Below are 27,892 nucleotides of genomic sequence, written 5' to 3' on the forward strand. Positions count from 1 at the left end.
CTCCACTCCGCTGGCTCTCGATCGCTCTACGGAGCTCTCGGGCGGAGGAATCGCGTCTGGAGCAGACAGGTGGGCGCTATGTCACCGGGACTCTCTACCCGGTGTTTTTTCGGGGAGTCCGCTCGCTCTGCGAACCTCCCCCCCCCCCACGAAGCCAGGGACTTCAGAGCGCGAAGTCCCTGTGTCCTACTCCACCAGCGCGACGGACCGGAAGCCTCTGAAGCAGTGCTACCCAGTTCAATGAAGAGGAAATTTCATAGTACAGTACACTCACAACTTGCACACATTTAACTTGTGCACAATCAGCTTTATGTGTTTGGCAAATATATATATATATTTAAGACGGTGGGTGTCCAGAAAAAAAAAGGGCAATTCTACCCACCATTGCACCCAATGTGCTTTGACTATACACTATTTTGGCTTTAGGTACTATTCCTGGAATGTAACCCCCACATAAGTCATGGGCTTACTGTATTAAGTGCCAACACAAGGCTGCCATTTCTAGTAGGGGCTAATTTTACCTCAAACACTAGTGGTGCCTGAAGCACTATCATTCCAACAGTTCCTCATATCAATGTGTGTATGAGAGGAGGTGTTACATCCTTTGTTGGTGCCTGGGATCTGAGCACACCAGGCAGGAGTGGGTGCAGGGCACAGAGGGTAAACAAAATCTGCTGTGCCAGTGCCCAGCCCTCGCCGTTGGGTGGGTGTGGGGCACAGAGGGTTCATGAGGCTGCCCTGCACCACCCATGCATGTGGGGAACCTGGTCAGCCTATGCAATCCTTGGTGGGCGAATCTCCCTGATGCTGGTCGGGAAGCTATTCAGTGAGGGGGCCAGGGGTGTGGCGACTTTGGGCCCCAGAGACCCCTGGTGGCAGGCAGGGCAGGATGGGGATCCCTCTGTTGGTTCACGCCTCCTCAAAATCGTACACCTGGGGCTCCAGCCCCCCTGTTCCCACCATGCTATGCCCCTGCAACATGAGGCCATGCATGGGACGAGGGGCCCAGTTCATCATACTGCATCTTCACACTTATGTACAAGAACCCCATCTCTGCTTCTATCAAGCCTTTATTTTTACAAGTTATGATAGGTATTGATCATCTAAAATCCTGATCCCAAACAATATCTTAAATGTGTGATCATTAGATGTGATTATCTTTTTTTTAAAAGAACCACAAGGTCATCACCCCCATGCTGGGTGTGTTGGTAGGGGGTTAACTCTTTCCACCTGTGTTTAGCTGATGAAAATTTATGCCCCCCCCCAGCTCTGTTGGTGCTGCTGCCTTTGGGTGCTGCTCAGTTGGCATTGACCTCTATCAGGGCTTTCTCAGCAGTGGCTTCCAGCTGGAGGAATGTCCTCCCTGATGGTGGGTGTGTCTCTCCCTCATTATTAACTTTCAGGAGGGATTTTAAAGTATTCTTGCTCAGCCAGGCATTGGGTGGCTGAAAGACACTGTTCTTGGCAACCTTTGAAATTATTAGCTGTGAGATAATGTGGTTGCTTTGCATTTCTTAAGGTACTTTTTAAAGGTGTTTTAAATGGTTTTCATTTCATTTTAAAAAGTATCATTTTATCACTTTTGTCTTTGTTGCCCTGGGCTCCTTTGAGGGAAGGGCAAGATATAAATTTAGTTTAATCGACAAAATGACTATTTGCCCCAGAAAGGAAAAGCTCCGTTCTGCTTCTTGAACTGGAGTGTGCTTTGACTATTTAGCAGGAGGGCTTCTGGCCCCTTTTCTGCCTCCTCCTCCTGTCATTGTATGCCCTCTAGTGGCACAGGAATTTTAAAGACACTAGCAGGTTGGCATCCCATTCTGGGCACTGACACACACACACGCACACCGTCCCGTTTGGTCGTGTAGTAAAACACGGCGCTGGTGGTGCCCCTGTGAAGAATGTGTCTTCTTCGTTGCCCGCCAATGATCCTTCTGGACTGTCAAGAACAAGGCTCGGTTCCTTCCCTCAGAGTAGACTGTGGACAGGACGGTCGAGGTTCTAATGGGTGTATTAGTGACTCTGCGTGAGGGAGCAACTCCGTTTCCGTGTGTGAGAGAAAACAGGCACACGCACAGACACTAGCTATCCCATAGCTGCCAAGTTTTCCCTTTTCTCACGAGGAAGCCTATTCAGCATAAGGGAATTTCCCTTAAAAAAAGGGATAACTTGGCAGCTATGAGCTATCCCCGTGCAGGTACCACAGAGTAAGACCACGGGCCCGTTTCTCAAGCGCCTCGGCCGTTCCGAGAAGACAGGGACGAGGGAGCACGGCTTCCGCTCGCGGAGTCGCCGTTGGCGCCCGCGTTCGAGAGCCCAACTTACCCCGGTCCCTCGGTCCGCGGCCTGCGGGGAAGGAAGGGGGCGGAGTCACGGCAGCGAGATCACATGACCTTGCGTAGCGGCGCGGCAGCCATCTTGTGTTGTCGGTGCTGAGGATTGGCTTTGGATCCGAGAGGCTCTCCGTCCGCGACCTCAGGTAAACCGACCCCCTCGCCGTCCTGCGCCCTCCCTTTCGGGCGCGACCCCCTCGCTGAGTTCCCGCTTTCCCCTCAGGTCCACGCGGCTGCCCCTCTGTCGCGGCCCTTCCGCGCGAACACGCCTAGGCCTCTCGCCGAGCACCGGTCTTCCGTGTGTCTCGTGTCCGGAGAAGCGCGTGGCAGGCGAGGGGAAACGGGCTTGAGCGTGGCGTCGGGGTTCCTTAGCTGTGGCGTGGGCTGCTGAGTGGTTTGCAGTGCCTGGCCGGGTGGGAGGAAGCTCTGAGGGGTTAGGAGCTGCCTTGACTCAGACCTGACACAAGACAGCTGTGGGCCTTTCCTTCTCCATGCGGCATATTGGCAGGAACTGCTGGGTCCGGGTGGGCGGGTGATACTGACTTACTCCTTGGCTGGCAGCTACAGAGGAACGTGCAGTTATTCCCTGTGTGCTTCCTCCCGCGACCATTTCCTCTTCAACTTGTGGAAACATTCTGTAGAAAGAGACCTTTCCTTTCTTACTCCGTGGCCATGACTTGTCAACGCCAAGGGGGAAGGAAAGCTCCAGCAGCTGTTGCCTAATGAGCCGGTTAGTTGAACATTATACCGGCACTCATGACGAGGACTTTACAAATGGTGGGTTGTGTGTACTTTGGGGGAAAGCTGTGGGGTGATAGTGGTGTTTGTAGTGAAGCTGAGAATATCTGGTGACTCCTGACATTTCAGACAGTGGAGGTATATACAGGCCACTAGAAATGACACGTACTTCCACTAAATACAGGGGGGTGTAGAAAATGTAGAAACTCTGGCTAAACATATATTGGTCATTTCCCAAGTAATAAACTGTTCTGGACAGCATGATAGCAATCTGTTAATTTGAATATTCTCTTACTAGTCATTCTCTCTGTGAAGTAGTATTGGGATCTGTGCATAAAAATATGAGCTCTAGTGCTTCAGACTAAAGGCCTGTCTGATTCATCATTCTTTTCTCACAGTGGCCAACCAGATGCCCGTAAGAAGCCCACAAGCAACCTGGAAGATAGTTATGAACAAATGATACATAACTTCAATTCATATAATTGCTAGTTTACTTACAATTGGGAAAAAATAACACATGGTATAGCAGAACAATTTCTTAAATGACCAGAAATATTTTACTACTAGTCCTTAGCAAATGGGTTACTAGGATAAGTCTTATGTTTGCAGCCTTATTTCCAGTTTGCAAAATTACTTTTTGTAATTGTCACTGATATGAAGAAAATACCAGTCTAATAAATGGCCTTTGCATTATTTATAGCAGTATGATTAATATAATTGTGTTTGCTGATGAGCTTACAGGAGCTGTTGCACAGAGACTTTGCAGGACTGACTGTAGGGAGAATGGTCAAGAGGCACAATAAGATTAGGACCAAGAACACCAAGCAGGTAGACAAACAAGTTTGTGGCCAGATGCAAAGGATGAGCATCAACGTGTCTGTATGGGAAGCAAAAGTGAGGCAAGCATGGCGGTACAGTCGTACCTTGGTTTTCGAATAGCTTAGTTCTCGAACGTTTTGGCTCTCGAACGCCGCAAACCCAGAAGTGACTGTTCCGATTTCCAAACTATTTTTGGAAGCCAAACGTACGACGGGGCTTCCGTGACTTCCTATTGGCTGCAAGAGCTTCCTGCAACCAATCAGAAGCTGTGCTTTGGTTTCCAAAAGTTGAATGGACTTTCAGAACGGATTCAGTTCGACTTCCAAAGTATGACTGTATACCTGAAGAGATGCGGAACCTATAGCCCTTCATATGTTTTTGGACTACATTGTCTTATCAGCCTCAGCCAGCATAGCCAGTGATCAATGATGATAATAATTCTATTCCATCACCATCTGGAGGACTACAGGTTCCCACCCCTGAGCAAGCAGATTCAAAGGACAGAAGGCTACCCTTACAAGGAGACCTCTTCTGGAAAAGAACAATCAGATATATAAGAACATAAAAAAGGAGAGGTCTGCTACCAACCTTTTCCTTTGAACCTAAAGCTAGTGAGAACAGGACACAGCAGAAACTACGGTACTTGTATCCAAACTATGTACTAAGTAGCAGTAAGGCAGCAAGGAGCATTTGTTTTTGTTTTATACTAAGTGAAATTTGCCATTCTGTTCAAGTCAGGAGCTATGATTAGTTTTAACCAGTGCTTTTTTTCTGGCAGAACTCAACAGTACATAGTACCGGCACCTCCCCTGCCCCCACCCCCATCTTGCAATAAGGTAAATGGAGGGTGGTGAGACCAAGCAAGCAACCATGACTAAAAAGGGGTTGTGAAAAGCAGGAGGCTGAGGTGGCAGCAAGGAAAGGAGGCCCTTGTTTGGGGTTGTATTTCTGCTCTCAGTCAACAGGTTGCACCGTTTCCCCTTGCACACTCTGCCCCTGGATGCCCTGCTCTGCTACTGCCTCATGAGTGACCAGGGGAGCACCACTTCCCTTTCATCTCTGCTTGCTCTTTCCATGAGGGAGGGACAGAGAGAAGTGGGCCTCTGCTGCTAGCACCACCGTCCCCCATTCTGTGGCTGGGGCAAGCTGTAGGGGTGAGTGTGGATGGTGTGGCTGGTGGCTGGGAGGAGAAGGAGAAATGGGAGGGTGGGATACTGGGTGGGTGTGAAGAGTGGACTGGGCAAGGTGGGGGGGAGGTTAAAGACGGGGATACACAAAGTGGAGCTTTAATTAATTGTGACAGGAGTCTCTCTCTCTCTCTCTCTGTGTGTGTGTGTGTGTGTGTGTGTGTGAGAGAGAGAGAGAGAGAGAGAGAGGAAGAAGGGGGATCATGGTGAGTACCAGCACCTTTTTTCTAAGAAAACAAACACTTGTTTAACTATAGTTCATCTTTAAAAAGCCTAGATCAATAACCACATTTTGAAGTTATCCTAGCCAGAGAAACTGTTACTTGACTGGTTGGCTCGCAGGGCAGTTTAAATGTCCAGTTCTTCAATGTTTAGGAACTCCATATGGAAGATTATATTTCATGGATTTTGTGCTGTCAGGTTACTTTGAGATAATATGGACAGAGAATTAACATTTACTTCTTTACTGAATTTCAGGAGTGGCTTGCCCAGCATGGTGGAGCTGTAGCAATAGCCTGTGAGGGAGATGGGACAGGATGGTGAGATTGGGGCTGTGTGGGTGCACTGGTGGAACCAATGTGGCATTCCCCACTGTGTGGGCCAGTTTTACTTCACTTAGTGAACTTCTGGGTCATTCCATATCAAGTGATCCATTTTTTTTACCTCATGTCATCCAATTTTCTTAATATTTTGTACACTTGTTGAATGAAAACTAAGGGTGATCAAGCTATCAGTCTGCTTTGGAACACATTTTTAAAAGGAAAGCCTGATTAGCTTTTCAGATAGCTTTTAATTGAATAACTTCCTTTAAAAATGCCCTAAGTAACTGATATTACAGTTTGAAGTCTTGTTTATTCTGTTACATTTTACCCCCAAGAAGACCCATTTATCCTAAATAGAACCGAATAAGGCAGACATGTATGTACAAAATATTTTTTTTTGGATATGATCCCATTGAGATCCCAAGATGAAAATTTGCAGGCAATACAATTTTAATCATTATTTTTAAATTACTTTTTAATTTTTTTATTTTGTAACTTTAATTTATAATTTAAAGTAAATCCATCATGTGACGTATCATTTTAAAGCTCATGATGTTCTGAAGAGATTGATGTTATTAGTTTTGACGTATCACAATTCTGGGCTGAGCTTTTAAGGTTTTTGTATAGTCTGGTAAGGCCAAAATTGTAATTTTTTTGAAATTTCAAACCCTCATAACTCACAATGAGATAAAAAAATGAAAGTTTGAAATTTAGACTTAGTTTTGATCATTCAACAGGTGTACAAAATATTAAGAAAATTGGGTGTCATGAGGTAAAGAAGTTGGATCACTTGATATGGAATGACCCTTGCTAAATTTATTTTCAATTTTTCAGTGATCAGCATACTGTATAGTGTTAAAAGCATAAACGTTCTTTTAAAAAGACCCAACAAATATAACCTACAACAGCAATAGTCGTAGTAATAATAATAATATCCACAGGCAGTTTAGCATTGACATAGATAATTAAGATCAACAGCAGTTAAACTTCTGCCTCTTAATATCTGACCAAACATGAGATATTTCTGGAAAAAAGGCATGGCTGGGTATTTGTATATACCTTATCCATAGGGAATTCCAGGGCCTTGGGATGAACACTGACAAGCACTTTTCTATGGTGCTGCTAACTTACTTTTTCTTGCAATTATAGGATCCTTCCTGTGGACCCTGGGATTTGTGTAAAAAGAGATGTGCTTAAGGTTTATAGACCCATTCTGTAAGAGTTTTGCAAGCCAATGACAGGTGCTTAATTGGGTCCAGAAATATGCTGGCAAATTTCAGTTGCTGCAAAACTGGTTCTTTCTCCCCACACTCTTCAGTCACTGGGCTGTGGTATTAGTAGCTTCTGAGAAGTTTAAGAGAAGTCTAACCTGGATGACTTATTATAGATCACATATTGGCACTACTACAGGTGCCACATAATACCATTCTACAGTGGTGCCTCGCTAGACGAATTTAATTCGTTCCACGGGTCTTTTCTTATAACGAAAAATTTGTCTAGCGAATCCCATAGGAATGCATTGAATTTTTTTTGCCCATAGGAACGCATTAATTGAATTTCAATGCATTCCTATGGGAAACTGCGATTCGCTAGACGAATTTTTCATAAAACGAATTCGTCTAGCGAGGCAACCTCCGTTCGAAAAATCCTTTCGTTAAGCGGAAATTTCGTTAAGCAGGGCATTCGTTAAGCGAGGCACCACTGTATATTTGTAAGAACTCAGTCGTTTAGTGTGGCAGCACCTGCACTTTGGAACTCACTGCCTATTGAGAACAAGCAGTTGTCTTCACTGTAGTTTTTTCAGCGCCTGCTAAAAGCATTCTTGTTTAGACATGGCTATCCAGATGCTTAGAAAGTTGAGGTGATTTTAATCTGGTTCAGTAGGTTTGTATGTTTTGAAGTATGGTTGAGATTTTTTCCTCAGTTTTATTGTTTTATCTTTTTGTAAGTCACTTTGAGGTTTTTTAAAATCAAAGCTTTTTTGGCCAAATGCATTGGGCACAGTGTATAAATAAGGAACCAATTCCTTTTTTTCTTTTTCTTTTTGCTTCTGTAAGTTTCGTTTCTCTTTAAACACCATCCTTGGATGCTTCCTGTTTTTGATGTTTTTTTCTTCTTAGTATGAATTTTTGCAAAGCCAGTATTATACAGCAGCCTCTTGCCTCTTTTTCTGTTCCATTGTGCAATTTTAATTTTGATTGGATTTGAATATCAGTATGCGGATGATACCCAGCTCTACCTCTCTTTCAAATCAGAACCAGTGAAGGCGGTGAAGTTCCTGTGTTAGTGCCTGGAGGCGGTTGGAGGATGGATGGCAGCTAACAGATTGAGGTTGAATCCTGACAAGACAGAAGTACTGTTTGTTGGGGACAGGAGGCGGGCAGGTGTGGAGGACTCCCTGATCCTGAATGGGGTAACTGTGCCCCCGAAGGACCAGGTGCGCAGCCTGGGAGTCATTTTGGACTCACAGCTGTCCATGGAGGCGCAGGTCAATTCTGTGTCCAGAGCAGCTATCCATCAGCTCCATCTGGTACACAGGCTGAGACCCTACCTGCCTGCAGACTGTCTCGCCAGAGTGGTGCATGTTCAAATTATCTCCCGCTTGGACTACTGCAATGCGCTCTACGTGGGGCTACCCTTGAAGGTGACCCGGAAACTACAACTAATCCAGAATGTGACAGCTAGACTGGTGACTGGGAGCGGCCGCCGAGACCACATAACACCGGTCTTGAAAGATCTACATTGGCTCCCAGTACGTTTCCAAGCACAATTCAAAGTGTTGGTACTGACCTTTAAAGCCCTAAATGGCCTTGGTCCAGTATACCTGAAGGAACGTCTCCACCCCCATTGTTCTGCCCAGACACTGAGATCCAGTACCGAGGGCCTTCTGGAGGTTCCCTCGTTGCGAGAAGCCAAGTTGCAGGGAACCAGGCAGAGGGCCTTCTCGGTGGTGGCGCCCGCCCTGTGGAACACCCTCCCATCAGATGTCAAAGAGAAAAACAACTACCAGATTTTTAGAAGACATCTGAAGGCAGCCCTGTTTAGGCAGGCTTTTAATGTTTAATAGATTATTTTATTTTATTTTTCTGTTGGAAGCCGCCCAGAGTGGCTGGGGAAACCCAGCCAGATGGGCAGGGTATAAATAATAAATTATTATTATTATTGTTAATTTTTCTATAGCAGTGGTTCCTAGTGGAGTTATCCCAGAGGGTCTGTGAACTGGCCCTGCACAGGAGGAGGAGGAACTTCAGCAGTGGTACATCGTCTGCCACAGAATGAGCCCAGCCAAGCACAAGTTGGCACTGTGCTTTGCCTGCCTGGTTGAGACACCCCCAGGGTGAGATCAGGCTAGGGCTTGGGCTACTGCTATAACAGAGCCTTTCTTGCTTGATTCTGCAGTACTTTTTCACTGCTTGGGTATTTCTCCTGAAAAAGAGGGATCGAAGTAGTAACTGACTCCCAAAGGTAGGAGGGATGAACAGGCTGCAACTGCTGTATTCCCCACTGTGTTAGATCCAACCTTTTTTGAGTCTTTGCTTTCCAGCTCACCTTCCTTTCCTGCCTCCTTCCCTGCACCACTTGAGACCCAGGAGGCGTCCTGTGGTGGCATCTGCCTCGCCAGCCATGGTGTTAAGCTATGGCGCCCTGCCTTCTTATTGAGCGAGCAGCCTTCGGGTAGCTTTTGTCTTTGGTCTATGCAGCAACCAGCCACTGATTTCTAAGACTGATGATAACAGTGTCTTACCACAGAAGGGTAAAAGGCACTTCAACACTTTTGGTGAGATTTGGCTTCCTTTCTTTTCCATTATGAGATCGACGATACTCTTCCACCCTCAGCACAAGAATCTCTGTGGAGAGGCTCCTTGAATTGATAATACATAAATAAACCTATTGCTTGTGTACTATGTACAAATCAATAACATACCAAGGTTACGTAAAACGCATAGGCAAACACAACGTAACCAGCTGCACAAAAATAAAACTCTTCAATATATATAACAAAATAACAAGAATATATTCATAAAGTGACGACAAATTAAGAGCGACACAGTGGGTAGAAGTCCCACAAAACTAGTTCATACGTAAAGTCCCAAATGTTCAAAATGTGTACTGTTTCAGTCTGCTTGTAGCCTCTGTATATTCAGAGGGCCAACAGGTATGCAAAGGAAAGTTCGTAGCTGTTCCACACGTTCCAGAAATAAGGATTTCCGGAATAGTCATCCTGTTTCGCCCATCTGGGCTTCTTCAGTGGTACAAACTTCTATATAATATAAATGAATATAATACAGTATTTTAACATCCTTATCTCAAAACATACAAACAATATGAGCAATCGAACCAAAGCGCACATACCATACAATGTTCAACAAGATCATGATTCTAATGACCAAGGGTTGCTAGCATAAAGTAACATTGCTGTGGTCTTCAGTTAGATTGACAGTAACATCATACAAACAAATTCAGGTGAAAGCAATCTACAGATTCAGAGTCGCTTTCTTAAAGTGACCCACACAGCCATACTGATATGAAACCATGGATAATTGTTATTTATCTAAACATAGTTACTAACTAATAAGAAACAACTGTAATCAATTTCAGTGTTTAAACCTGAGGGATGCAAGGAATTCAGTAAGAAAATGAATCTAGTCTCTTTTTGCATAAGGTTTTTTCTAATGACCAGCTACAAACTTTCCTTTGCATACCTGTTGGCCCTTTGAATATACAGAGACTACAAGCGGATCGAAACAGTACACATTTTGGAGGTTCCGGTTTCCGCCTGCAGGAATGGCGGACCTGTTTTCCATCTCTCTGACCTTCGTAAGGAATTTGGCGGTTGCTAGGGGAGTAAATGGCAACCCCCTACCCTCTCCGGGGGTTACGGAGAGGGGCCGCTGGCCCGCGATGCCCCCAGACCCACTCCGACTGTTTTTGGAGTGGGGGGAGCTTGGGCTGAGCACTTACGAGGGCCAGGACTCCCGGACGCTAATCTGCATGGCGGGGATTTCCATGGTTAAAGAAGATAATTAGGCTTAAATCTATGGACATACTTCAGAAGGAGGGGAAGAAGCGCTGTTTACTGCTGAGAAATTTATGCTGCTGAGGGAGAGGAGTCAAAGATTGTACAGCATCTGGAAGAAGGATTGATGGGGACGGAGCGATAAGGGAAGTGAGTTTTTATTTTTTTTCTTCATATTGTTGCCTCGTACCTTCCCGGACGCGATGTCCTGGCTTGTTTGGAGTGAAAGAGAAGCAAAAGACTGTGTGAGTTGAACTTTATAACTGTTGTTACTGAGCATATTTTTTAAAGATGTGGAGTTGCCGATGAGAAAAGCCCCCCCCTAGTCGGACGGAAGGAGTTCTGGACGCGTTCGGAGGATTTATGAGCTGTGACGCACTTTAAATTGGAGCAGCGACCTGAAGCTAAGTTCAGCTATAGGGCAAGGAGATCCATTAATTTACCAAGAGTTTATGGTTTGATGTTTGGGTCTCCTGCCTGGAAAAGCTGTAAATTCTATAATGATCGTAAATCTTCATGGCTATGAGAGGAAACGAAAGTGATTTGAGTTTTTTAAGATGGCGCTGCTTCGTGCTGCTTCGACGCAACAGGGAGCTCCATTAAGAAGATTTATGGGGAGGCTGGACTGATTAACTCACACAGGAGAAAGAACATCTGTGAAACTTTGTTTGATATTTATCTCAGCAGCTGGGAAACAATCGGATGAAAGTGGAAAACATCTATGTGACTGTAAGGGGAAGATCTGGATTATTATGAACTTGGAGGACGATTTGAACTTTAGAAAAAAGACGGCAGTGGACAGTTGCGAGGAATTCCCAATTTCTTGAAGCATGGGAACCCAAATAAAAAATTATTTAGATGATTTGGCATAACATTCGGTTTGATTGATATATATATGTGTATAATTTGAAATATTGAATGTAATATAATTGGTTTTAATTGGAAAATTAATAAAAATATTTTTTTTAAAAAAAACGAAACAGTACACATTTTGAACATTTGGGACTTTACGTATGTAAAGTTTTGTGGGACTTCTACCCATTGTGTCACTCTTAATTTGTTGTCACTTTATGAATATATTCTTGTTATTTTGTTATATATATTGAAGAGTTGAGTGTGTTTGTGTACTATGTACTGCATATGAAATTTAATAAGAATGTACCACTGGACAAGTTACTGTAGTTATATGTTGTTCTATTTAAATAAAAACAATAAGAAATTATTGGAAAGGTAGTTATAATTTGAGGTAGCTGATTTGTAATAAAATTGGAGTACTGTATACCTTTTCAATAGAGCTAGTTGAAGATGGCTCTTTCAACTTTTCTTCAGAGGGACCTTATGTGAATGGTTGTGGCCTTTTGTGTTTGGTGGAAGAGTAGCTTCCATTTCTGAGCAAACATATTCTCTACTCAGGTAGGTAGCCGTGTTGGTCTGACGCAGTGTGTATATATATATATATATATATATATATATATATATATATATATATATATATAATATTTGTCCAATAGCACCTTAGAGACCAACTAAGTTTATTCTTGGTATAAGCTTTCTTGTGCATGCACACGTCTTCAGATACACTGAAACAGAAGTCACCAGACCCTATATAAGGTGTATCTGAAGAAGTGTGCATGCACACGAAAGCTTATACCAAGAACAAACTTAGTTGGTCTCTAAGGTGCTACTGTACATTTTTTTTATTTTTTAATATACAGTATTCTCTACTGTTCTTAAACTTCCTTTGTTTTTTCTTCTTTTGACTATTGCATGTTTTGTCTGAAGTGGAACATCTTTTTATATTGTAAATGTGTTGCAGGGTGTAAAACTCCTGACAGTCATTGATTCGAGAAGATAATGAGATCATAAAATGTTCATGGATGTTGCTACTTCTACTACTCAGGGAATACAGTGGAGCCTCTGGTTACATACTGTCCTCCTTACAAACGCTTCGGGTAACGATCTCCACTAACCTGGAAGTAGTTGCTCCTTGTAGCGAACTTTGCCCCAGGATGAGAGCTGAAGTCACATGCCAGCGGCAGCGGGAGGCCCCATTAGCAAAAGCACGCCTCAGGTTAAGAATGGTTTCAGGTTAAGAATGGACCTCCAGAACGAATTAAGTAACCAGAGGTACCACTGTAAAGCTGTCAGCAATAGAATGTTTGCAGTCAAGCTTCTGTGAAAGAGTTTTCCGTTTGGCGTTGATTAAAGCCTCACACAAGTCTGAATGGCAAAAAGAATTATAAGACAGGCCCAGGTGAAGGTGGATGAGAAGAGATCTCTAAGTTTTTGCAAGGTAGAGCGTCTGAAGAAATGAGTAGATTGGCTGAGAAATGGGAACATTAGGGAAGGACAGGTAGAAGAGACAGGCTTGAGGAAAGGAGGAGAGAGTAAGCAGGATGTTTTAGGATAGGTCTAATAACAGGGCAACAACTCTGGGAAAAGCTGACACCAAGCCTAAGGACAAATAGGCTGCATTCTTTTGCCAGAAAAGTGGCTGTGATAGGATTATTGGGCAGGCAGAGTACTGCCCAAGAGTTACGGTTGTTAAAGAAACAGGACAGAATTGTTAGTTGCCTGAAAAGCAGGGTGTAAAAGAAACAGGTGGAGGCATGAATTGAAAAGGATGCGACCAAAGAAAAATGACTGGGGAAGGGAAGGGAAAAATATCAAGTGATTTGTAGTGATAGGTTTTCATATGTGTAAGTACAATAATCGTTTGAAGTTGCCGTGATTGGGTGGGCAACTGTGTGAGGAAAAGATTTACTGTTCAGCGAGTCCCTAGCAGAAATAAAAACATACTTCTGCCCCCACATTTCTTCTGATTTCCCCCTCCTCCTGCAGCCCCTATGTCACATTTCATGCCTTCCATAGCATCTCTCAACCACTGGAAGCAATTCCTCAAGAGATTCAAGGGGCTACTATAGTGAGGATAGCTGGGAATGCCCCACTGCATCAGCAGACTTCCAGTCACACGCCTCTGGACCCTACCCCAATATGTGTTTCTTCACATTGGGCAAGCTTTATTTGCATTGCAGGGGGTTGGACTAGATGACCCCCGGGATCCCTTCCAGCTTTACAATTCTATGATTCTATAATTAAAGTTCGAAATGTGAAAACATTCTAAAAATTTTATTTTATTTTATACCAATTAACTACAATTGTCTTTAAATTAGTTTACAAGGATACACTAGTTAAAACTATAAAATCAAACTTCAATTAAAATGCCTGCTGGAATAAAATAGCCTTCAATAGGCACTGGAGCTTCAGAAGGAAGCGGGTCTGTCTGACCTCAGCTGGAAGGGAGATCCATAAAATTTGGTGCGCAACACTACATGCACACCTGTAGCTGGTAAAAGGCACTCCTAGCCACCCAGGCTACCTGAGCTTCCAGGTGCAATTATGGATCTAGCAGCGCACTCCCAAACTCCAAGCCTGTTCTTTCAGAGGAACGCAACCCCATCCAGAACAGGCACCTGGCCAGTCTCAGACATGGAGCTAGCAACCCAATATCTGAATACCTGATGTTTCCTCCCTTTATGGTCTTGATTTAGGGGCTACTACTAAAACGAGGCTGCATTTTAAGCTGTTTGTTTGTTATTTGTTGTTGTTGTTGTTTTCCTATTACATTTTATTGTAATTCATATTTGGTGGCCCTGGCCGGGGAGGGTGGGGTATAATAATAATAATAATAATAATTATTATTATTATTATTATTATTATTATTATTAAAGTGCCTTTGTCTTCCCATGGTTCAAACTCAGATTATTGGCCCTCATCCAGTCCATCATTGTGCCCAGACAATGCTCCAGATCATGCGCAGCCTTCTCTGACACATACATTATGGAGAAATAGAGGTTTTTACTAGGCAGGATGTGCAGGGGTCAGGAGAGCAAAACAGATTAATAAACTTTGTACTTAAAACAGGAAAGTGGACTGTATACTGTGTAATAAATTGTAGCGTTTAATGGAGCATTGTTGCTTCCTACAAAAACCAAAGCTCTCTGAAGATGCTTAGGTAGTTGCTTGTTTTACAACATAGCTTTTATCTGCAAGCAAAAATAATCACGCTGATTCTGTCCGTCTTGTAAGTTACTGCCCACCCACTTATTCTTATGTTAGTCATTTGTAGTATGTAAATAGCTCAAAGGAAAGAAGAACTCTATTTCAGTCTCATAGCTTTCGCTTTATGGTTGCCTGGAGGCATTTCTTGTTGCGAGCAACCTCATGAGTGGCTTTTTGTTAGCCATGTATAATGTCTAAATATAATTATTTAGGAATATTATTCATAATATTTCTAAGTATAATTATTTAGGAATATTATTTGTAATATTGAGGCTTCCACAAATCCATTTGCCAAGGCCAAGGGCCCTTCTTCAATATAATAACATCATTCATTGCACCTTCCATCTTCTAAATCAGGGGAAGATTTTCTTATGTCATACTGCTGAGCTTTGAAAGCAAGAAGAAATATGACGAGAGACTTGCTGCTTCTGCCTTCTCCAAAGCCCAGCATGATATGTGACCCTCCCCTCCTCGATAAGTTCTCTGGCACACACAGGGGAGTGGGTGCATAGGTGGTGAACACAAATTATATCTGACTTGTAAGGCAAGTCAACATTTGTAATAATAATACACTGGTAATAATACACTGGTAATAATACAGGATTTTACTGAAGTTGTTAAGAGTTTTTTGAAATAACAATTTTAATTGCTTACTGGAAGGTGAAAGATTGGCCTTTGGCCAGTGAGAGGTGTTCTGTGTATGAAAAGTGGTTTCTGTACATGGATTACTCGAGCTATGTTTCAGGAACTTGCTGTGGATATAGGGCTATAGGGAGAATCTAGCAACTGCTGCCCTATAAGTGGAGGAGGATTTCTCATATCTGAGTAGAGCAGACTCCCTTGGAAGGTGGTGGACTGTCCTTCTTTGAAGGTTTTTAAGCAGAGGTTGGATTGCCTTTTGTCATAGATGCTTTTGTTGAGATTGCTGCATTGCAGGGGGTTAGACTAGATGACCCTTTGTATCGCTTCCAACTCTACGATTCCATGAGGGCACAGCCCCTCACTCTTTCCCCTCTGAATGGAGAGAAATAACTCCAGGCACCCCTGCTCCCTATCCCACTTGATCAGCAGGGAAAATATCAGCTCTAAATGTTGGTGCAGTTGGGAATGTCTGGATTGGAACAACTAGTTTTAGCTTATTATATGTTGATATAAGATTACTGATTCATGTTCTTGCATTTCTTTTTCAGATTAAAACTTTTTTTTAAAAAAATGGCAGCAGAAACCCAGACACTTAACTTTGGGCCTGAGTGGTGAGTTACCTATAATATTTGTGTCTTGAGAAGTTTTCACTAAAGAGTTTGACAAAAGTTGGCTTGTAGATGCATTGCTTCAAATGGTAAATGAGAAAGCATATTTGAGTTGTCAAACTAGCTTTTTTTAATTACAGCTGGTTAATTATATCCCTGGCTTGAATTAAGAAGCAGGAGCTTGTTGTCACAATGTTAAAGAAATCCCCCTTTGTGAGGACATTTCAGTTAGAATAAATCAGAATGATACTAAGGGAGAGAAATATTTAAAAGGAGCACTGAGGGCTATAGGTGTTAGTGACTTCCTTTCCCACCAGGAGATAGCACGGACAGAAAATACTTACAATACTTTTGTTGCTTATTGTCACTCTTCCTTGCAACCATATACAATTTCGGGGTCACAGTGATATGCAGGGTGTATGTGTTATTGGAGTGAGCTTCCCACTGTGTTGTGCATTCTATGTTGAAAGTGAGGTTAAACATGTCCTTACTCAAGTAAGACATTGTTACAAAGAAATTGCCCATGGCTTTGACTGCACAGCGCTTCCTCAGCATCTTCAGACTTGTTCTCATCATCCAGTCTGGATGTTCAGGAAAGAATGGATAAGGATCACCTTTGCTTATTCAAGTAAAGTTTGCCATTCCTTACAGTAAAAATACTGTTGGTATTAAAATTACCTGTGGACAAAATACCTTCATGCAGGAGAAGTGTACATAGTTCATATATAAGCTTTCCAGAACTATATTTTTAATGAAATGACATTTTTTGCAAATAATAATAATAATGATAATAATTTATTATTTATACTCCGCCCATCTGGCTGGGTTTCCCCAGCCACTCTGGGCAACTTCCAACAAAATATTAAAATACAATAGTCTATTAAACATTAAAGCTTCCCTAAACAGGGCTGCCTTCAGATGTCTTCTAAAAGTGTATGGTAGTAGTTTGGTGGGAGGCACCACAGGGCTGGTGCCACTACCGAGCAGGCCCTCTGCCTGGTTCCCTGTAACTTGGCTTCTTGCAGCGAGGGAACAACCAGAAGGCCCTCCGCACTGGACTTCAGTGTCCGGGCAGAACAATGGGGGTGGAGATGCTCCTTCAGGCTTTAAAGGTCTTATCAGGATTCAACCTCAGTCTGTTAGCCACCATCCATCCTCCAACTGCCTCAAGACACTCACACAGGACCTTCAACGCCTTCACTGGTTCTGATTTGAAAGAGGTAGAGCTGGGTATCATCCGCATATTGATGAACACCCATCCCAAACCCCCTGATGATCTCTCCCAGCGGCTGCATGTAGATGCTGAAAAGCATGGGGGAGAGGACAGAACCCTGAGGCACCCCACAAGTGAGAGCCCAGGGATCTGAACACTCATCCCCCACCACCACTTTCTGAACACGGCCCAGGAGGAAGGAGCGGAACCACTGTATAACAGTGCCCCCAGCTCCCAGCCCCTCTAGACGGTCCAGAAGGATGTTATGGTTGATGCTGTAAAAAGCCGCTGAGAGATCCAGCAGAACTAGTAAACAGCTCTCACCTTAGATCATCAACCAGTGTGACCAAGGCAGTTTCAGTCCCCTGATGAGGCCTGAATCCCGACTGGATTCTTCCAGGCATGCCTGGAGTTGTTCAGCAACCACTCACTCAATCACCTTGCCCAAGAATGGAAGATTTGAGACTGGGCAATAGTTGGCTATATTGGCCGCATCTAAATATGTTTTTTTAAGAAGCAGTTTGATAATCGCCTCTTTCAGTGGGTCTGGGAAGGCTCCATCACCGAGAGAAGCATTTACCACCCCGCGAAAGTATATATTATGAAAAACCACTTCTTTTTTCTTATCTGCATTAAAAACCATTTGGTAGCAAAATGGAGAGTAGCAGTTACTTTAATTAAAAATCTTTAGTAACTTTTTGGCCCATTAATTTTGAGCAGGAGTGGGGTTTACCTGAGGGCCACATTACTTTGTGGGCAGCTTTCAGGGGCCACATGCCAGTGATGGGCAAGGCTAGAAACTATAGAGATGAGTCTGGCCTTTGTCCGGTAGGCTACATTCCAGCCACACAAAAACCAGAGGTTCCTACATGCACATCTCCCCATTCTCCATTTAGGTAAGCAAGCAAGTAGTGTCATCACAGCTTAAGGCAGTTGAGGAGGGTGTGGAGCAGGACAAGTAAAGGGTGAAGGGATGTGTGTCCTGGGAAGAGATGGAGGCTGGAGGACTATAGCTGGCTCCTGGACCTGAGGTTCCTTACCTCTGCTTTAGAGTTTCAGAAAGTATTGTTTTGATACCTTTCATGCTTTCCATTATATAGTACTTTTTTCTTCCCCAGATTCTTGGTTCATAGAAAAGTGGAAGGTTATTCACAAGTGATGCTTATTTAAATGTCATGAAAAGAGTTACCACATGGTGGCAGCAAACTAATGAGAGTTTATCCCAAATGGCCAGTTGGAGTGCCTTGAATCCTCCTAAATTATGAATAGCAGCAGCGATAGAACATCTGAAAAGTTGTATGAGATAAGCTTTGACTTTAACATTATATAGTTTTTGTAATATTTCAGAGTAACTTTTTGATTCCTAGCTCTCCACTAGTTAGCAGTAGCTTTTATTTAATACTTGTAAGGAGATTCAGGTCTGTGCAAATGCTGGACTTCAGTTTAGCTGCCTTTTAATACAACAGTATTATTTTAGATAGGTTTACATTTACCTACAATTTACACTTTATACAATATACACAGAAACAAATCACAATCCTTAGTCACTGGTTACTATTACAGACAGCAACTATGATGCCATTGGTCTGAAAAACTCTGTCCTTGGAGATCTCTGACACATACTGGTTATATTCTTGTCAAAATATAAAGCACATAATGTAAATAAAGCTGCACTATGTTTGCTTCCATTTTTTGCATAAAAATGGCTCATTTGTCATCTTGTCTGATGAAACTGCAGTTATCGTAACAGTTTATTTAAAATAAACCAATGTCCAACCATTGGTTATGAATCCAGCTTGTTTAAATAAGCCATAGTTAACATTAATCACAGTTTAGGGTTCAAAATGCAAAGCAATTTGGCTTCAAAATCAAACTCTTCCTCCTGCCAAAGGCCAGTTCACATCATACTTCATGGGTTTAGCATAACATCAAAATGTGGCTGTTGAGATGCAAATACTTATTGTGTTGTGTGCTGATAATAGTTGCCCAATTGAGACATTATGGGAAACTGGTTAGAGCAGCTGTAAAATGCTGGTGGGAATCCATTCACGAGGAGGGAGTGTAAAAACCTGTGACCCATTCCTAATTCTCCAAACACTTGTTTTTTTTGGGGGGAGGGGGTTGTCTGAATAAGGTATTACTGTAGTTTTATTTGTGTTTGATTAAACTGTGGGAACTAAAATCAAGTTCAAACCTTAGAAAATGCATGTTGTGACTCAGAATCAAATTGAACCTGAAGTGAAAACCATACTGAAGCAGTTTAAAAAGAAAAAGAAAAGAAGACGGAACTGTTATTTGAAAGCCTGCTGTGCATCCATAACTGATTACTTTCCTGCATCCCCAATAATTCTGGTTTCCAATTCAGAATAAGTGTGGTGGCACATGTGCAGAATCAGAATAAGGGATACATAATACATGGGATGATTTTTATACACGTTGGGTTTGTCCAGGCTTCTATACCCTGCCTTCTTCAAGAGCTAAGAAGCAGCAGGCAGGATGGAGGCCTGCTGCTTTAATGCTGCAATCCACTGTAGAGCAGGCTGTGAGGGTAAACAGCCTAGTAAAGGAAGGGAAGAGGATAGCATTTCTATGCACTGTGGAATGCTTCCTGCATGGTCAGCTAGTATCTGTAACTTTTACAAGATGTTGTTGAAAGCTTTTCACACTAACCTTTGACCCTAAGGGTCAGTATACATAGTTCTTTATTAAACAGTGAGTTCTCTGACAGGCTCATATGTGGTAGATAGGCCTTCAGGGTCCCATCTAGTGCAGAGTACAGTAGCCTCCCTGTGTATAGAGCAGGTCTCTGAAGTAAGTACCTTCAAGAGACTAGGTAGAGGTAATTTGAGAAGATGAAAATAGGTGGTGAATGAGAAAGAGAATGGGAAAATAAATTTAATTTTCAAATTTGTCGTCAAAGTACATCCTTCAATACATAGTAGCATACTGCTTTCTGTGACTAGGCCCTGGAAAAAAAGCTAATTAGTCACGGGCAAGGAGTTTTTGCCAGCCAAATTGAACTTTCTCCTTTGAGCAGCTGACATTCTCATGCTGTATCACAAAGGTTTTTTTAAACATCCATTTACTTCCAGAAGCTATTTGCCATGCAGCATGGCTGTAGGAATGCTGTTAGTGGAAAAGCAAGTATAAAACCCTTCTGGGCAGATAGAGTTCTTTAATCTGGGCCATTGTATATCTTATACTTATGTTGCAACAACTTCTTCAAGCTGTAGGCTTTTCTTTTCAGTATATTTAGTCATAGACTATTAAGAACAGAATATGCATTACAGAGCCAGGGTCAGGTTTGTTCCTGGGAATCAAGGACCAAGACTGGCCATGGGACCAAGAGTAGTGGCAGTTCATCTGGCTCTGAGAGATGGAGTGGTGAGGACCAGTGGCAATGCCACTAGTGAGAGAAGCCATAGCAGAGACCTGTGGTGAGATGCCCATCTCAGAAGGAATACTGTGAATAGAACCACTGCCATCTTACTTTGTCCAGAATTCCTTTGAGTCCTGATAAAGCATTGCAGGGCGATGATTGAGGGGAAGGACCCAGATGCGTTCAGGGTAGCTGGTAGCAGCTTTAGTCATTCAGTTTGGTGCTCCTCTGTGCCAGGCATTAGAAAAAAAATGAAAAATAAAGCAGGTCCCTGTGGGGCACATGGGATTCAGCACTTGTCTGACAGTGCTGAATGGTGGTATCAGGTCTTCAATATCAGTATGTTGATAACCACCTTTGCACATGTGTCACCTGTAATTGTAATGTGAATGGCATGGTGACCTATTTAGATGTATTGGCCTAAGCAACAGCCAATTCAGAGCATCAGTTATAATGGAACAAAATAGAAAATCCCAACTGTTGATTCCATATGAACTTCACATTAAAACTATGTGAAGTGCATTTAAGAGTCTTTTGTGAATAATTTTCAACTAAAGCTATATAAAAACAGCTTTCTTTAGCTACTTCTGCAGGATAGAAAGGGATTTCTGTTTGATATCACTGTAGTCTGAAGGTTTGTTGTCTTGTCGGCAGAGTATATAATTGGTTCTCTTAATTTCCTCTTCCCTATTTGTTCCCCTATAGGCTGAGAGCTCTGTCTAGTGGTGGGAGTGTGACATCTCCTCCCCTTTCTCCAGCTTTGCCAAAGTATAAATTAGCAGATTATCGTTATGGGAGAGAAGAAATGTTAGCACTTTTCCTGAAAGATAGTAAGGTAAGTTAGGAGAAGAATGTTCCTGTGTGGTTGCTTGCAAATCCATTCATAGTTTTAAGTGTATGCTAATGAAACCAAGGAGAAAATGCTAAACTCATAAAACTCTAAACAACTTCTTTGAAAGGTCATTAGTTGCTTAGGTTTCTGAAGGAGTTTTTAGTAGTTGCTAGTTATGCCCATAATTCACTTTATTAGTATACATTTTTGGTTTCCAGATATGTCTGAATAGATATTGAGACCTGGAAAAAGAAATAGAAAGAAAATTATTTGTTTTGTACTTTCTTTTGGCTATTGGTATTGTCCATGGCATTTATGTTTTGAGGGTCAATGTATTTTGCTACATTCTGTCTTCCCTTGCAGATACCATCAGACCTTCTCGATAAGGAGTTTCTGCCTATTCTACAGGAGGAGCCCTTACCACCCTTGGCACTAGTACCTTTTACAGAAGAAGAACAGGTTGGTTTCTGAATAAACAGAAAATGGGGATTTCTATACAGTGGTACCTTGGTTCTCAAACGTAATCCGTTCTGGAAGTCCATTCCAAAACCAAAGCGTTCCAAAACCAAGGCACGCTTTCCCATAGAAAGTAATGCAAAACAGACTTTTAAAAACAACCCCTCAAACAGCAATTTAACATGAGTTTTACTGTCTAACGAGAGCATTCATCATAAAATGAAAGCAATAATCAATGTACTGCACTATAAAATAAAAAGACAGTATTGTAGATGATAAAAATTAAAATTATTTTATGTTACCTGCAGTGATGATAGTCATTTGTGGATGGGGGGCTTTTATTCACAGACAATCAATCAATCAATCAGTAGCTGAACTGGATTCCACACAGTCACAAAAACAAATTAACCAAAAAAGCCTGAAAAACGCAAAATAGCAAAAACAAAAGTGCCAAACGTAATCTGTTTGGAGGTCCATTTGACTTCCGAAATGTTCAAAAACCAAGGTGCAGCTTCTGATTGGTGCAGGTGCCCTGGAAACAATAGCCGACAGCCGCTTCGGACATTCGGCTTCCGAAAAATGTTTGAAAACCGGAACACTTACTTCTGTATTTTCGGCCTTTGAGTACCAAGGTACCACTGTAAGCCTTATACTTGATTAATGTAGGGAAAGTGGAATATTCCACTATTGTATCTCATTGATCCTTGATGTTTAGAGAGATGCACTCAGATACAAAGCAGTTGCCCTGGAGTGATACTCAACTGGAATTGATATTGGTATGCTTCATTCTAAATATGTCTGCTATGGCTCGGGAAATCTTAGGCTGAGAGAATTTTACAGGGTATTCAAAGTACAGTATGCAAGTTAATCCAGGGAGTTTTTAACACACATTTGAAACATGCAAAAAAGTATTATTCCTTCCCCCATTGTTTAAGCTGTGAAATTACTAGTTATCAGAAACTTTAGAAATTGAATTTTGAAAATCTGTTTATAGGCTGTGGTTGCCTTCTATGCCCCACCCCCCCACCCCAAATACAGTAAGTTTCAGCAGAATACACTGCAGGAGGACATAATATTAAAATAATTGAATTCTGTATTGCTGTTTTCTTTCTCCTTTATTTGATATATTTATTTCCTGCCTATCCAAATAATTGCTCAAGGTGACTCACAATTAAAAATATAAAATCCAAAGCCATTAGAAAATTATAATTTAAATGATAAATATTAAAATCCACAGTAAGTCCTTCTGAACACAATGGGATTTACCACGAAACCCCTTCATGAATAGCATATACAACAGGAAATAAGGGACTGTGTTACACACAGATCAGTTAAGAGAGTTCCTAGTTCAACATACTAGCATACTATGGATAGTTTAAACCAGAATCCAATCTTCTCATTTGATGCATCTTGGAGCAGGGCTGGAGAGAAGGGAGGAGCACTTTAATCCAAGGCTTGAACCTAATACAAATATCGTATCTAAATATGCATATAATCACTTGCTTTGCTGTGTTGTGTAATTCTTATAACTTGCAACATAAGACACTTTCTTTAATCTGAAAAAGAAAAATCATTCCTTGATGTCTTAAGGGACATCCACTATACACAAATGCAAAGTGACCGCATAATTAATATTCTAAACATGATGAACACGTGAAGCTGTCTTGTAGTGCGTCGGACTGTTGGTGCATCTGACCCAGTACTTGCTGTTCTTACTGGCAACAACTTTTCAGGGTCTCAGCAGAATTATTTCTTAGCCCTGCTGTCTATCTCAAATCCTTTTTAACAAGATTGAGCATGGGTTCTTTCCTTTCACATATATTCTACTAGTGAGTCAAAACACTGTACAAACATTCTAGAGCATTCATATGCAAAAAGCTCATTTTGATATTTGAAAATTGAAGGAAATTGTGATCTCACCAGCAATACCTACGTAGCTTTATCTATTTTGACTTGAAAATTGCTGAATAATACATTAGAATTTTGCGGGGGTGGGGGTGGAGATAGGTCTGATTTTATGATAGCATTGTTACAAAATGTTTCTCTCACCATGTTTCTTCTTTTCGGCAGAGAAATTTCTCTATGTCTGTAAATAGTGCTGCTGTCCTACGATTGATGGGACGAGGCGGAGGAACGGTGGTAGGGGCTCCTCGAGGTCGAAGTTCCTCTAGAGGCCGAGGTGAGAGGCTTTGTGAACGTAAAGTAGTGTCATTGTTACATTTAGAATTAAACTGCTTAACCCCATGTTGGGGATTTATAATCTGCCATGGCTTTTCTTTCTTTAGAAGGAAAGATGGAATAAATAATTTCTGCCCTTAATGGCCCACACAGTCATCTTACACCTCCTTTGCAATGTGAGGTAGTAAAATGAACAGATGTAAAATAGTTACGACAACCTGCAAGAAATGTAGACATAATAGTTGAATTCAGTTAACAGACTGCATGGAGCTGGTCATAGATATCTCCGTAGCATAGAATTGTAGAACAAAAACTACTTAAGGCAAGAATTTAGAAGAATGTAAAAAGAGCTTCAAAGCATTCGTGATCATTTTTTGTTGTTATAGAAAAGAACACATTTTGGGTGTAGTGGGGGGCTATAAACTTAGCATTACAGAATCACAGCAGGGAACCTGTTGGAGTGGTCAGTTTTTTTTAAAATGTAATAATAAAAATACATCGATATTTGGAAGACCCAGAAAACCTTTTGGTATCACAGTGGGATATCTATGGGAGCAGTCTGTAAAAAAGGTTATTAAGTTAATTTTGTTTTCTAAAATTAGAAAAAAAAATTAAAATTAAATTTTGGAGTGCCTTAGGGCCACAAAAAGCCTTTTGCCATATGGCACCACAGTGGGGGACTCATAGGAGCAGTCAGGTGTTTTAAAATACCATATTTTGGTGGGTCTTGTTGGAAGGCCATTTTACCAATTTTGTATCTCTCTTCTAGGCTGTATGTCACCCATAAGTTAACCATCCCTGCTTTAAATAATATTGTTTTTATTTATTTATAAAAAATATTTATAATCCGCTATATCATAAAAAACAGTATCTGTACACAAAAGTAACCATGTAAACATTTAAATAATAGACCATCAACTAGCTGTTGCAGAAATATGTTTTCTTAATTGTCTACATAAACTGGGTAGCATTAAAAAAAATTCAACAGGCAATTAAAGAATGATGGCAAATGACAGTTTTGTAGGCTTTATAAAGAACCATGCTTGTGCTGTTCTTTACTCATTTTTACTGTGATCTTCTTGCAGGAGATCTTTAGATATGAAAAAGAAATAATCTAGCAGTGATTATGCTTAAATTTTCAATCTTGCAAGTATACCATACTTTGATGATATTCCTCAGTGTTTGGTTTTTTAGTATTTTCTGCTAATGTTTCTAAAGTAGAGTGTCCTAACTGTGTGCTGGGGAAAAGTGTATTTTGTATTAAATTGCTCCTCACTTAAAGCCTTTTACTGTAGCAACAGTATTTGGCAATATAGTACTAGTGTTGTCATTGGGCCATACACCTGTGCACTGTTTCTGCCACTACTTTTAAGAGAAGTGACAACTGCATAACTTTCCAGCAGGGTTCATACTGGTGGGGGAGTAGAAAATGGGAGCAACTCAGAAATTAGGAGCAAGATAAAGAAATTCCTTCAGTAGCACCTTAAAGACCAACTAAGTTTTTATTTTGGTATGAGTGTATCTGACGAAGTGTGCATGCACACGAAAGCTCATACCAAAATAAAAACTTAGTTGGTCTTTAAGGTGCTACTGATGGAATTTTTTTATCTTGCTCAGAAATTAGAAGGAATGCTTGTGTGGTTGCTTAGCAATGCACACATGATTATTCCTTTCCTTTTTTTAATTTAAATTCTTACTGAGCTCACAAATATGACTGGAATGTTGCAGTCCTTCAGCTAAAGTGGAGTGACAATAAATGGTGTACAAATAAGATGTGAAAGAGGTAGTTTCAGTGTTTTGTTTAAGTGTTTGTTCACTTTATTAGTTTGTTTTCTTAATATTTACTGGTGACCGAGGAAGTGGAAACATCATTTATTGATTCTGTTTTATAGAATTGCCAGTCATAATAGGACAAGTGCCAGGAGCACTCAACACTTTCTCTGGACCAACTGATGGTTCTCTGTGGTTCGGATTCCACCCATGGCCCAGTAGTTACCTGTCATGTAAGACAGCACCTGCTTTGCTATAAACCTATGATTTATGAAAAATCAAACTGTGTGCATTTCCTAATTGGTCTTCCTAAGAGCTCGCTTTAAAGGAAGATTGGCACTTTGGCAAAGTGCAAGAATCAGCTTTGGTCTTGTTGGTTCCAAAGGAAAATGGTAAAATTTATAAGATCTCAACCATATTTTGTCTTTCAGGCAGAGGTAGAGGAGAAAGTAGTTTCTACCAAAGAAGTTTTGATGATGTAGAAGGTGGATTTGGGCGAGGAGTGGGCAGAGAAATGCACAGATCACAGAGCTGGGAGGAAAGGTAATTCAATAAACATATACATTGACATGGACTGCATCTGTTGTGAAGCTCAGATAACTTGTTGCTGCTCTAAAGTTTGTCCATCTAGGTCACAGAGGTGGCCACCATGTTTGTGAGCATAGATTTCATAGAACCGTAGAGTTCGAAGGGATCCTGAGGATCATCAAGTCCAACCCCTGGCAATGCAGGAATCCTGCCTACCGTTGTCCCTGGGTGGGCTCAAACCACCAACCTTCTGGTTAACAACCAATGCTGCACTGACCTATTTCTCCACGAACATGAGTATACAACACTTGCCGGGGAGCCAGGGTTGGCAGCAGCTCCCCTTTGAGAGTATGTTTTATAGCAAACTAGTTTTGCCTTGCTTAATGTATGGAACGGCTATAGAGTTCCAGCTATTTCATCAAATTTTGAAGTTATAAGATCTAAAATCAGTGACAGAGCCTCCTATAAGAACAGCTGGATAAAAATGCTTAAACAAGCTAACTGAACCAGGGCACTATTGGATGGTATTGATGATTCAGGAAATCAAGTTACAAAACATAATTATCCCTTGTAGAATTTAAGAAAGATCTGAAATTGGTAGCCTTCATGACATCATAGCTTAGTACTTATCTAGAATTACCGAGAGAACAAGGAAGAATTGAACCTGCTTAGGAGAGAAGAGATTATGGTCAGTATCCAAAGAACTAAGGACTTAGATCTGTAATCAAAAGATGACTTTAGACTTATTTCTCTCAACAGCAAATGCCTCTGCTTCAAGGCAATGCTTTTGAAACCAGGGAGAATTTCAAAAGCAGTTTGTGTTAATGGCATTTGATTTAACTGTTCAAAGAGTGGGGGCAAGTCAAATTGTATTGGGCTAGCACAAACCACTTGAATGATCTTAAGCAGCACAGTGGATTCTAACCAAAAAGAACTAAATTGTATTCTAATGGGTTGAAATAAATTGATCCACATAAGGAAAAACACAAATTGTGACTCAAAAAGGTCAAATTAATTCTTCCTGATGTCTTCCTGAAATGCTGAGAGAGAAAACATCAGCTATATTTTTCCAACAAGCAAATATTAGTTAACCAGTGGGGATTTCCCTTCATATGTGTTACATTTTTATAAACTTACCCTAGTTTATGAGAAGACAGATCAAGATCAGATTTTTAAAAATGAGACAAGTAAATTAGTGTGATCAAGCTACCAGTAATATAGATTGATATTCGTGGCACATTAGTATGCATACATTGACAATAACAACTATTATTAAGAGCTTCAATAATATAACAAAAAATTGGATCGTTAGGGCAAATGGATAGTAGAAATACATCAGTAACACACGTTTTTACAGGTTTGTCTTCAGAATAACTTTTGCTACCTGTTCTGATGTCTATATCTGTATATATATTCTGTCCAAGTATGCTATTAATAAAACATTATTTCAACTTGTTTTTCCTACATCACAGAAATAATTGTGATCCATGCCCTGTCTTAAATGTTTCCAAATGCTTTGGTAATTTGCTGTTTTGCCTTTTTAGGGGGGACAGGCGGTTTGAAAAACCAGGCCGAAAAGAACCAGGTATGT

At 41.4% G+C, this 27,892-nt stretch overlaps 1 protein-coding gene across 2 annotated transcripts in view; it reads left to right on the forward strand.

Annotated features, from left to right (window-relative positions):
• The first annotated feature begins 2,380 nt into the window (after positions 1–2,380).
• The window catches only part of GIGYF2 (GRB10 interacting GYF protein 2), a 76,042-nt gene continuing 50,530 nt past the window's right edge, over positions 2,381–27,892 (forward strand). Inside the window, exons 1-8 of one of the 2 annotated variants that reach the window (XM_035133107.2) lie at positions 2,381–2,476; positions 15,886–15,948; positions 21,243–21,372; positions 21,733–21,828; positions 23,896–24,004; positions 25,896–26,006; positions 26,205–26,316; positions 27,846–27,886. In XM_035133107.2, coding sequence (XP_034988998.2) covers positions 15,908–15,948; positions 21,243–21,372; positions 21,733–21,828; positions 23,896–24,004; positions 25,896–26,006; positions 26,205–26,316; positions 27,846–27,886 — 640 coding nt within the window. In that variant the 5' untranslated portion in view covers positions 2,381–2,476; positions 15,886–15,907. The remainder of the gene's footprint in view (positions 2,477–15,885; positions 15,949–21,242; positions 21,373–21,732; positions 21,829–23,895; positions 24,005–25,895; positions 26,007–26,204; positions 26,317–27,845; positions 27,887–27,892) is intronic. The other variant, XM_060274654.1, reaches the window with a different exon arrangement.

Source organism: Zootoca vivipara, chromosome 5, assembly GCF_963506605.1.
Source record: "Zootoca vivipara chromosome 5, rZooViv1.1, whole genome shotgun sequence".
In the NCBI taxonomy this organism is placed as follows: Eukaryota; Metazoa; Chordata; class Lepidosauria; order Squamata; family Lacertidae; genus Zootoca; species Zootoca vivipara.